The sequence below is a fragment of the Protobothrops mucrosquamatus genome, unplaced genomic scaffold, assembly GCF_001527695.2.
Source record: "Protobothrops mucrosquamatus isolate PMUCROS unplaced genomic scaffold, P.Mucros_1.0 scaffold134, whole genome shotgun sequence".
Lineage (NCBI taxonomy): Eukaryota > Metazoa > Chordata > Lepidosauria > Squamata > Viperidae > Protobothrops > Protobothrops mucrosquamatus.
Window position 1 is genome coordinate 921,257 of NW_015386501.1, and position 12,758 is coordinate 934,014.

Below are 12,758 nucleotides of genomic sequence, written 5' to 3' on the forward strand. Positions count from 1 at the left end.
AACTGATAAATATAACGACTGCAGTGTCCCAGGGTCATGTGATCTCCTTTTGAGAACTTCTGACAAGCAATGTTAATGGGGAAGCCAGATTCCCCATTACTTAACAACTATAATGATTCACTTAACAACTGTGGCAAGAAAGGTCAAAATATGGGGCAAAACTTACTTAACAAATGTCTCACTTAGCAACAGAAATTATGGGCTCAATTGTGGTTGTAAGTTGTAAGTTGAGAACTACCTGTACAATATAAACTGTTCTGATGTGTTATATCTTACTTCTGAATTCTCATAGCAGTGCTAAAAGCAGGACAGAGAAAAATCAAAATACTTACCTGAGTCTCACTGAACTTTGCAACATTTCCCTTGCTACTTGTGCACCCTTCCTGAGCCCTGCTGCGTTTGTGCAGCACTATTCCAGTCACTCGTGCACATTTGTGCATCCATTCCCACTGGAAGCACCCACTCCAAGCCCCGCCGTGTTCACACTATGCCTCTTTTGCCACTCGCACACCCTTCCTGGGCCTTGCTGCACTTGCACACCTACCTCATGCTCATACCACACCTCTCTGCCACTACATGCTCTCATGTCTCAGGATGCTTCCGCCACGTCTTCTTCACCAATTGCACATTTCCTCCAGTCCCTCACACACCCTTGTGCATTCTCCCCTGCTCACCAGCAGTCACCCCAAGCCCCACCACACTCATGCTGTATCTCTCCAGCTATCTGAGCACCTCTTTGCTTTCTCTTCTACCCAGCAGCTGCCACTTACCTGCCTGGCAGTGTGCTTGTGAGTTGCCTGGGTCTCCTGTTGGCTTCCTCAATGGTTTTGATTGTTAGAAATCCCAGGACGTTGTGAAGAGGTGCTCGTTTAATGACTTTTGTTAAACTGTAGCACCAGGGACTGCAGTGATTGCTGTCACTAAACTATGTAGTCATGTGATTTCATGCTTTATAACCACATTGCTTAGTGGTGGAAATTCTGGACCCAACTGCCATTATAATTCAAAGACTACCTGAATTGTGCACAAACAGCACATAAGGCAACCTTAATCTATAGATAAATTCTACTACAATTTAAAGCATAGCATACTGAAAATATGGTTTGAATTAATGCTGTACTTATTTTTTTTTTAATGTTCAGCAATCTTTTATTGTTGCTGTTTTGGAGAATTATGAAATTGCATTGATCATTCATCTGGCAAACAGTCCACATTTACAGGAATTAGGTTACTGTGATTTACTTTTTTCGCCAGAAACAGATATTTACTTTTCGTTTCTGGCAAAAAATCCTACCCGTTACAATGGTTTCATTGTAATGACCATTGTGATTTGCTTAATGACCACCGCCAAATAATGTTGTTGGTAAAAAAAAATAAATCACAGTAACCTAATTCCTGTAAATGTGGACTGTTTGCCAAGCACCCAAAATGTAATCACATAATTGAGAGGGGCAGCCATTGACATTTGGAAATGGGATAATAAGTACTTGTTTGGAGTCAACTGTAACTTTGAATTGCTGTTATAAGTCAAGGACTACCTGTATCCATGGCCATAAGGGCATTATAAACCCGAGACATCAAGATAGTTCATTGTTAATATTATCTTTTTTAAAATTCAACTTCCCTGTGAAACTCTCCTGAAAAAGCAGTTATTGATACTTTATATCAGAAGATCCATCTATCTACAGTACCCCATTCTTCTTACATATAGCTTCAGAACATTGCTACTACATATAATTCCTTATTACAGTCATACCTGCTGAAAAGCCTTTTCTGCTTGACGATCTGCATCAGTAACTTGTTTTTCAAGTTGCTGCATCTATATAAAGGAATAACAAATATAAGATGCCATCTTTTGTGACAGTTCTCAATGAAAACATTAATACATCACAAATAGGTTTTATATGGAGTTGAAGGTGTTCAAGAGGTTAAAATACACTGCCTAAATAATCCTTAAAACAATATTATATAAAGTATTTATTACCAATAATTATAGGCAGAAATGGATACAAATATACATCAAGGACCACACTAGATCACCCAGAGGGTAGAATCCATCTAATTTTCTCTGCCAAGGGGAGGCTCCTGTTAGGGGGCAAGCTTAATTTTTAGGAAAGTCCCCATCTCTCTTTCGTTTATGGAAGCTTTCCAGTGGATTAATTAGTTGAATTCCTTCAAAAAGGCTGAGTGTTAAGCAACATATGACACTAAAGCTTTCTGTTTAATTTAATAGTAGATGGGGGGGGGAGGGAGAATTCCAGCAGAATTACGTTGTGAAAACTTTTTGTCACAGTTCTGCTAAAGATTACTCCTTTGTGTACCTCCTAGATTTAGAGAAAAAGTGCTGCTGGCAATGGAAGTTCTTAATAGCATTTGTGCAAAGAGATAATGTTTGAGGACGTCGGTACTTACTGCACCTAGTATTTGCAGCCTGAAATGCTTCCATATTTTGGTCCTTAGCTTAGACTTTAACAAATATCTTTATTTGGAATCTGGAAGTTGCAGGACGTCAATGGCACTTATTTCTGATATACACAGAGCGTGCATAGGCCTACTGGCATATATAGAGTTTTCCTATTATATCTTCAATAATCTACAATCTACAATTACTTGAAATGCAAAAGGCATGGGATTCTGGGTACAGTTCAGTCCTGGTGCTGACCAGTTAAGTTTTATATGGCTTGGCTCCTGGTTACCTAAGGGACTATCTCCTCTGGATAGAACTGGAGCATATTCTATAAGCTGAGAGGATGCTTTACATTCCCTCCTTCTGAGAGAGAAGAGGCTTAGGTGCTAAAGAAAGCCTTTTTAGCTCCATCACTTTGTAACAGCTTGCTTGCCTCAAGTTCTAGATGGCCCACACACTGTCCTATTTTGATAGGCACTCAGAGTTTAGAGCCATTTTTAGATTTTGGGATTATTTTAATTGTGGGATTCCATATAGTTTGCAGTTTGATTGAGTGTAAACCTCCTAGAGTCAGGTAATTGAAGTAGCCTAAAAATATTGCAAAAATAAATGAATTTAAGACACTATCCTAAATCTTAAGGGGAAGCATTTTAAGTTCATCCCCAAACATCCAGACATACAATTTATTTGGAGAGTTCTGCTGGCCTACCACAATTCCTTAAAGATAGGATTGTGTCACTGAGGTTGACACGGCCCATTTTATGGCTGTGCAGATTTTGTTTGTCATTTGTTAAGTTTTTATCTTAGCTGCTGTTTACATATGTATTTGTAGAGGCTAAAGGAAGATGACCTTGACAGAGCTATGCAGGCTCTGTTGCTTAGGCAGTCCATGAGATAACATTTCAAAGTAGCTCAGAGAAGTACTAAACTATAAGCAGGAAGACAAGGAGGAACAGCACAATCAGACTTGCAAGATTCTTTTACAGCCAACCTCAATAAAAGTACCTTTAGCCTTCCTGTGGAGCTGATTTCCTGGTCTGGTCTACCACTGAGGCTGATGGTAATATTATTATTGTTATATGTGATTGCATTTTAAACTGGGGTAAGCTGCCCAGAGTCATGAATTTGAGATGGGCAGCCAAACAATATAAATGGAAATAAATAAATAAATAATCCCAGAGAATCTGAAGATCATGTGTTCCTCCTTCTTACAATAGAATTTCCATGGACATTCTGCATAATTCAGCTTTCCCAAATTTGTAATCCCAAATTTTGTTCATTTGATCACTCCAGTGCCTGTAGTTCTGTAAATAAGAATGGGTCATGCAGTTAAACTGCACATTTAGAGTTTAAGGTGGAGAAATGAAAAATGTCCAAAGTAGGATCCAGCTAAAACATTGAACAAGATACATAGTCAGAAAATAGTCCTCAACTAGTTAATAAAAGAAACCTGGGATTAAAGAGTGATTGTGTCAAGTAAATATGTTAAGTAGTTTTGCAGGAGCTCAAAGTATGCTTTGCTTAAGTCAGCTTTTTGGCAGCCTGTACAGAATGTTTTGTGTGGACTAGAAATATACTTGAATACACTCAGATCTGTGTATACCTATTTCTGTAAAAATGATAAAACATACAAAGTGTTCAAACTGTGTCCCCTCCCAAAATCTCCGACAAAAGTTTTATTATGGATAGTTGCCATGTTATAGGAACTGATCAGGCATACCTAAAAATTGTTAAGGATTCTGGACAGACTTTGAAAAAGTCTGCTGATTCTATTAGAGTAGCTTAATGCCAACAGGTGGATGAAAGTCTTTGAAGTTCAAATCTACTTGTGTTGTGTTTTTTATGCTTTATGCTTCTTTAGCTAATGGATCAAATAAAATCATTGCTGGGTATTATTCTTTAAGTCATATAATTAATTTCCTAAGCAGAGTTATAAACAATATCAGGATTTCCAGTTCTGGCTAACCAGCCTAATAAATATAGTTATTCTATATTTGTGGTCTCTGGCTTTAGCCCCTCTCACAAAGCAAAACAATCAAAATATACTGGTAGACTGCTAAATAACTGCTTTTAATAACCAGAGACAGGTATTAATTGTGCCTCCCTAAATGGAACTGTTTATGTATCAGTTAGATCAGAAATACCTGATTTTGAATGGTAATACCAATGTGGAAAGCTATGTATTTTTATTAAGTTGTTTCTTGACCATCTTTTCTCCTCATCTTCCTGTGTAATTATCACAGATGTTATGATTTAGGCTTTTTTATTACTCTGCTTCTAATAATTTCCCAATTACATTTTTATCTTTAATCTTCTCTTGATTTATATTCTTGCTATGTTTCTTTTTCACCAAACCAGCCACAATCTTTCATTTTAAACAAGATAAACTTTTATTCCTATCATTCTCCATTACTTGTTCTTTTATGTCTATGTTTTCTCAGCTGGAGAGAACACAGACATTTACAATCTAAAACCACTTCAAAACAGACAAGAAAAAAAATTAGATTGTGATCAGCTAACAGTCAAATGGCCAATTCACAAAAGTGGCAAACTATATGTGGCACATAAAATTCTACAACATTAAATGTGATGAAGTCATTTTTGTCTGACAGCAGTTCAGAAACATAAAATTGCTTGGATTGATCTGAAAACACAACAGGAAAGGTGTGATACATTTGTAACATACCTGTAGAAGAGGTATATTAGAGGAAATCACAAGCAGCAATTTCTGTTTCCTAATCAGCAATGGTAGATAAATTTCTTATATAAAATGTTTTTAAATCTGCCCTTTAGGTCTGCTGAAGGAAGCCCATTAAATCTCATTTTGTAAATGCTCTGCTGTTTAGGAAATAGAAGAGACAAAAGACCATTGCCAAGTGTGCTTGGAGGCTTATAAACTGTTCTCTAGTTTCCTGAAGATGGGCTATGCTTTCATTTGTTGCCTTAGGGCCACCATGGATTGCTTAAAATCAGAAGGATTTTGGGTAGCACCTTTTAAAAACATTTTAAAGCAATAAGAATCATCACAGGCATGGAATGGCTTGCTTATAACCCAACAAAAATAATATTTAATTTGGGAAGAGACCAAGAAAAAAAAAACCTCGAGAAGTACGGCCACTTTTCACTTTGGTTAAAACTACCAAAGAGTATGTGTGAGATCAAACTTGGTGGAAATAATTTATTCTTCAACAAATGGTTGGCAAAGAATTTTGATTTAAGTTTTTCTTCTGTTTGAATATTTATTCAAAATATGTTGTTGTCAAACTAAGAGCCAGCATGATATGGTGTTTAAGGCTTTCTTAAATATTGTATTTATCTTATTGTACAGTACAATTAGTTTTCCCCTATCAGCCATAATTGGGACTGGCAACTCCACTGAGGTCATAATTGTCATGTGATTCCACCTGTTTTACAATGCCAGTTTGTCAATTCTGGTTGATTCATTAGTCAAATCAACCACAACTGTTAAGCAATATGTCATGTAACCATGACCTGCAACTTCTGCCAGCTTCCCCTTTGACTTTACTTGTTGGAAGCCAGTAATGAAGTTCGCAGGTGGTAATATTGTGACTGTGGGATGGTACGAACATCACAAATGTGCAGCAGTTGCCAGGCACCTGAAATACAATCACGTGATTGGGGATGCTGCAATGGCAGCAATTTTCAGAAGTGGATGTAAATCTCCTTTTTCAGTGCCATCATAATTTTAAATAATCACCGAATATGTAGTTGGTAAGTGAGGATTAGATAAATGCTAATAAAAATAAAGAAAAAAAAATCAAACACTAAAAATTTACACTAAAATGTAAGAAAGCACTGGAAAGATATAAGGGAAGAATTAACCTTACATCCTATTTCTGCAAAACCTTTACCAAGTTAAATATTAATTTATTCTCCTGCTTACAATATCATGATCTAGAATAAATCCTGGTCAGTACCAAAGCAAGCCAAATTTAAAATGATTATATTCAAAATAATCTTATAATACAATAATCCAGTGGGATTCTAGGAAAACAAATAAAACACTGAGAAGTTATCCTCTTTATTGTCCACTGCACTAAATCAATTATCAGTATTATATGTGAGCTGAGCCAATGGGTTATTAGGGTATTTTCATTCAGGACTATGCGATGATTCAGAAATATTTGGAAAATGTGCTTCAGGGCATGTTGGATTGCAGATGTAGCATCTATCTGCAGGGTGGCTGTATCTTGTCCAAGGACTCCATGTTTTACCCTCTGCAGCTGCCATGGAATTCTGGGAAAAGACACAGCTGCTTTAAAGAGTTCCAGACAGGAGCTATATTCATGCTTCCACATGCTCCAAAACACCTTTTTGCAATCAATCTGAAGCACTGTGCAACTTTATTTTGTATCTTTTTCTTTGACAAATCAAGGGCAGTCAAGTGGGCAGTAATTTACAAGGCCTTACTTAAGGTAGAATAAAATTTGAAGAAATGTCCAATGGCATATTTTTATAACATGCCCTTACATTGAAATAAAATTAGAGACTGGCAGGATGTGACATAAGTGTTGTGCACATACAGACTTGATCGTTAGCAGCTAAAGCAGCAGAATATAAGTGAGTTCAGCTATTTATACTTATGGACAATGCATGTACAGTATTAAAGATGCAAAACAGATTTCCAAAAAGCAGAGGAAAATATGCCAAAGTTCAACTATTCCAGCACACCCGCTAATTATTAAGCAAACATTTTTTCTCTAAATTTAGACACAAGTTCTTTCCTATAGTTAGCAATATAGTATAAACATGTCCATCCTCTCACTTTTCTTCCAACCCCTGCCTTACAACAGATGCCTTTCTTCTGCCATTTTGAGTCTTCTCCTTTAAACAACAGAAATATCATTTTAACCCACCGCTTTTCCAGTTTTCATGTGGTGAATAAGTGATATTGTTCTCCTTCAATGCCAAACTGTTCTCAATGAGAAAAGATAATCTGATGCTAACTAAAATAAACTGCAAGAAAAATATGAAGAGTTAGTTTGAGGGAGAAGGAATGCTGAGATGCTGTCTTTTTGACTGCATCCATATTTGTTATTTAGATCGTAAGTCATCAAAGAAAATGTTATTCTAAAATAATTAAATAAAATTACACAAAAATCAACTGAGAAATAAACTTAACATACCAACCCAGCTGAGGCACATTAATATTACTGGCAGTTTAAAAACAAAGTCCATGAAAGTCACATATGCAAGCTATTTTCATCCCTGAATACTGTTCTTAAAAGAATCATTTCTAAAGGCCATTCCTTTTGGCTTATTATTATTATTGTTGTTGTTGTTGTTGTTGAAGTTGGAAGGGACCTTGGAGATCATCTAGTCCAACCCCCTGCTCAGGCAGGAAACTCTATACCATTTCAGACAAATGGCTGTCCAGTCTCTTCTTAAAGACTTCCAGCGTTGGAGCATTCACCGCTTCTGGAGGCAGGTTGTCCCACTGGTTAATTGTACTAACTGTCAGGAAGTTTCTTCTTAGTTGTAGGTTGCTTCTCTCCTTAACTGGTTTCCATCCGTTGCTTCTTGTCCTGCCCTTAGGCGCTTTGCAGAATAGCTTGACTCCCTCTTCTTTGTGGCAACGCCTGAGATATTGGAACACTGCTATCATGTCACCCCTAGTCCTTCTTTTCATTAAAGTAGACATACCATAATTTTGACTGGCAACTTGGTTGTTAAGCAAAGTGGTTGCTATATGAAATTGTGACTATGCTTATAATCTTACTTCAGCTTTCCTTTGCTTTACAGACCTGTGAAGGTCGTAAATGCAAGGATTGGTTGTAGATTTACTTTTTCATCACCATTATAACTATGAGCAGGGGAAGTCACTAAATAAGAACAACCTGCATATTGGGTAGGTTGCAAGAACATATACAATGTACCTCTTTAAAACTAGCAGAATTGCTAAAGATTATTCTCTTCCTATGCATTTATTCTACTACTAATCTTCTTTCTGGAACATCTAAAATCCTATTAAACTTTGTATATAACTTTTTGTTAAGGATTTTGATTAAAATTGTAAAAAACTAAAACAAAATAAACTTAAAAAAATAAGAAGAAGAATAAAAAAGTGCAAGAAAAAATAAAAAGAGAAAAAGAATATTTTATAAAACAGATATGATTTCCCATCTTCATTACAATAGACTAATTTAGTAACCCTTCACTGGCTATAACGTTAGAAAGAGATATCTCTTCCTCCCATATCCCATCCATTATTATAAGCAAATCCATAAAACATCAACTTTTCAATTCTGTTGTCAGCAACAATTCTGTAAAAGGCTGCCAAAACTTTGAAAATAAATGTCTTATTTTAACCCTAATCCAGTAAACCAATTTTATATTCCTTCCTTTTTGCTTCTATCAGTCTTTAAGTTTAGGTCATTCAAATACTGTCATAGGATTTGAATTCTTTTTAATTTTTCCTTATCCTATTGCTCAGAGTTTTTCAAGGGTTCAATAAACCTTTTGTAGTTCCAATAAGAAATTTTTTCCCAGGTCATTCTCTTCTTTTTTTTCTTTGTATTTCCCTTTTAATTTTTAAAATTTCAACCAGTTTCTTTTGTATATCCAATAAAAAGTCATTTTCTAACTCATTCTCTTGGTCTGTAATCTGTACTTCTACTTTTGGTACTTTCTCTCTCTTGATAGACAAATTTGCACATCTGTCATTCCCTCATTGACATATTTTATCCATAGACTCAGGAATTATTATTGACACTGTTGATATTGTAGCTACTAATTTCTTGCTTCATCTCCAAAATATCATTTAATATTTTCAATGTTAGAACATTTTGTATCATTTTGTAAATCTCAGCTAACTGCCACCAAAAGCTGGCCTTGTATTTTTTCCCCTTCTACTTAGACTCTAGTCCCCTCAAGTTTAAAAAATCATAAACTTGCTTATATTTGTTAAAGGCCAAGATACACAAACTAAGTCTATTTTCCATGGGGAAATGTCAATATTTCAAGCTTAACTGAACCCTTAATCCATTTGTAATTTTCTTAGATCAGTATCTTATTTAGCTTTTTGTTAAATTTGAATTTACAGTTTTTTAATTTTAAGCTTGTAATTTTTCTTTTGTTCACAGCTGGGGCTAAACTTACCTGGTGATTTTTCAAACTTGTCCTTCTGAAGGCCTCTGATAATGTTAAAATAGTTAATAGATAATTTCTGAAAGTGATTAGACAGTGAAGCTTGCAAACCGACTGTTGTTTAAAAGGCTCCATTGTGGTTATGAGGAAATGGCTAATCCCTTCATTTCCTGGCTCTCAAACCCGCAGAAGACTGCTGTCCTGAAGTCTCCCATCCTTTCCTTAACTGGAGCGGTTCTGAAGAACCGGTTTCCTCACCAGTTCTTGGTCTCTTCTGTAGTCATCAGATCTACTCTTGTGGAGACATCTTCGATTCTCCATGCCTCCCCTGGAAGTCAAATCTTATTCAACTTTGGTTGGAAAATAAATACTGTCTCATGTCCCTTATATAAATTATACTTTTCTTCATGTTAGAATTTATTAATTGTGCATGATGTGACTAAAGTAGATAAAACTAAAGAAAAATCTTATTACAAATTGTTTGTTGACTGCTTTCAAATTCTGAATGTTCCCTCATGGGTTGCTTCTTTACATTTGAACTCTAAAGAATCTTGCATGTTACCTGTTCTAATGCTTAGCCCTGGTAAGAACCTGATACCTCTGATATTTTGGAGCCAAACTCCCACAGTCCCTTGACTCTGGCCATTCTATATTTGATTGATGAGAACTGAAAATCCGAAAGCTAGCTAGCTAAACCCAAATCAAAAATACAACAACATAAAAGATGGTGCTGCCATTTTATTATTGCATGCACTTGATGAATTGTAAAAAAATATTTATTAAAAATGCACAAGTGGTGCATATTTCCATTGTTAAATGCCAAATGTGCTTCAGCTTACACAAAACAATTCTGACATTTCCTTAAGCAGAATATTTTCTTTGTATCTTTAACACTTAGGATGAAACTCAACATTAATAAAATGAAGCGATTAAAAAATGAACTCCATGATTCTTAAATTCTACCCTGAATCCCTATTAACATTTCTCCCATTTAAACAGTCACAACTTCGGCTTAGATATTTAAGAAATCTTTTCTTTACATTTAAATTTGTAAAGTATGCTCTGATATGACAAAATGAAAAAAAAACAAAACAGATCCAGTTGCCACGACCTACTATTAATTTGTATTTCTTTGTCTCTTCCTGTTCCCTTAATCAGCTTATTCAGTTTAATGACACACCAACAAAAGGCTTATTTTCTCAATTTTTTTTAAAAAATAAATTTAATCTATATGTGGGCATCGGACCTGGTTACCTTCGAGACCGCCTCCTGCCACAGACTACCCCCCACCGACCTGTACGCTCTCACAGAGTGGGTCTCCTCAGGGTGCCGTCAGCCAGACAGTGCCGGCTGGCGACCCCAAGGGGGAGGGCCTTCTCTGTGGGAGCTCCCACCCTCTGGAACGAACTGCCCCCAGAGATCAGGGTGATCCCTGATCTCCCTTCCTTCCGCCGCGCCCTCAAGACGTGGTTGTTCCAGCTAGCGGGACTGGCCTAAGGGATTTTAAAGGGGTTTTAATTACTTTTAATTGGACATACTTAAATATTTCATTTTAATCAAATTTTAATCAGGTATATGTACATATGTTAGTATTTTATCTAATTGTCAGCCGCCCTGAGTCCGAAAGGAGAAGGGCGGGATACAAATGCAATAAATAAATAAATAAATAAATAAAATAAATCATGAGTTTCCCTTAGTCTTGTAATAAATATTTAGAATATTTTTGCAGTTATATGGAAACTTTATTACTTTTTTATAATCTTTTGCTGATTTTCTATCGCCCATTGTTACAGCAGCAATTCTCCCCAATAATCCCATCAGACGGGAATAGTAATAGACCACCACTGTAGTTCAAATGAGTACATAAAACCCTTTCTATGGAACAGGATATATTGAACAAATCCTAATGAACAACCACACTGTTCATGAATAATTAAACTATTTGAAACTTTTGATGGTTTCAAAAAAAGCACATTTATTAGAAATTTACACTGCCCACTTAACTCTGTAGCACCACCCCTACAACTAATTCAATTGATGGCATTATGTACCTCAGGGGGGGAAAATCTGGTTAATCCTCTGGTAGTCTCTGTATTGCTTTCACTGGAGGATAGAGCTTGTGTTAGCATATGTCCTACCCCCTAAACAAGGATGCTGTCTCAAGTAATGGATACTCTGCCATCACCAACACTGAATAACATCGACATTCTTTCAGCAAAGTTCTATATATAGAATACGGAGGTGGTACATCTTCTTTTTCTCCTTTCACACCTAATCGTTCCATGCTTAACCTGCAGCTCTCTTACTTACTTCCTTTTTCTCCTTTTTTCTTAATGTATACATTTATTCACAAGAATAACCTTATCTCATTTCTTATTAGAACCTAAGGTTTACACTTATCTTGCAGCAATACATATTTGCCAGGCATTTTTCATAAGACAGCTATTGCAAATTCATGCCCTTTTCTCTTAAAAAGTAGGTTCAAGGGAAGTATAGTGATTATTTGTAAACATATAAGGTATGTTTTAAGTGTTCCCTGTCAGAGCAACCAGTTAGATATATATGTAATAATCCAATCCAACTCTAGCTATACTGAAAAGGTAAGAATAACCAACTGTGCCAGAATGTGCTCTGCATTTTTATGAGTATCTTCTTAAAAAAAAGTCTTTTTACACACTGATATTCTCTGTACCTGCTATATGTGTAACTGATGAGCCAAATTCATCATTTGCATATATGCCATCCCCACAATATCCAAATTCCTCAAAAAGGAAAAATACCGTATTTTCCGGCGTATAAGACGACTTTCTAAACCCTGAAAATCTTCTCAAAAGTCGGGGGTCGTCTTATACGCCCAGTCGTCTTATACGCCGGAAAATACGGGTATTCAGGCAGGCTTCCAGAGTTCGGCTGGCAGGATGCAGGTAACCCCTCCCCGCGTCCTGCCGCCTCCCACCGCACCGCGCTGCTCCGCGTCCCGCGCCTCCGTGTCTCAAGCCTCTGTTATGCTTGGGCGGAATACTTTTTCTTTTACAGATGGGGTGGGTGGGCCTGACATTCGCGCGCAGGCAGGACCCCGCCCGCCGAGCCACCGTTTCCCCATCGCCCTCCACGCCAGCCTGCTCCGTCTCCAGACCTCCCAGCTGACGGGCGCAGGTCCGGGGGTCGCCAGCTGACGGGCGCAGGAGTTCGGCGCTGCAGCGGCCTCCGCTTCGCCCTCCGCACCGGCCAAAGCATTGCCTGA

At 36.9% G+C, this 12,758-nt stretch overlaps 1 protein-coding gene across 1 annotated transcript in view; it reads right to left on the reverse strand.

Annotated features, from left to right (window-relative positions):
- PLEKHH2 (pleckstrin homology, MyTH4 and FERM domain containing H2) overlaps positions 1-12,758 on the reverse strand; it is a 53,231-nt gene that overhangs the window by 34,319 nt on the left and 6,154 nt on the right. Inside the window, exon 3 of the mRNA XM_015813092.1 lies at positions 1,757-1,819. Within this exon, the coding sequence (XP_015668578.1) occupies positions 1,757-1,819 (63 nt within the window). The remainder of the gene's footprint in view (positions 1-1,756; positions 1,820-12,758) is intronic.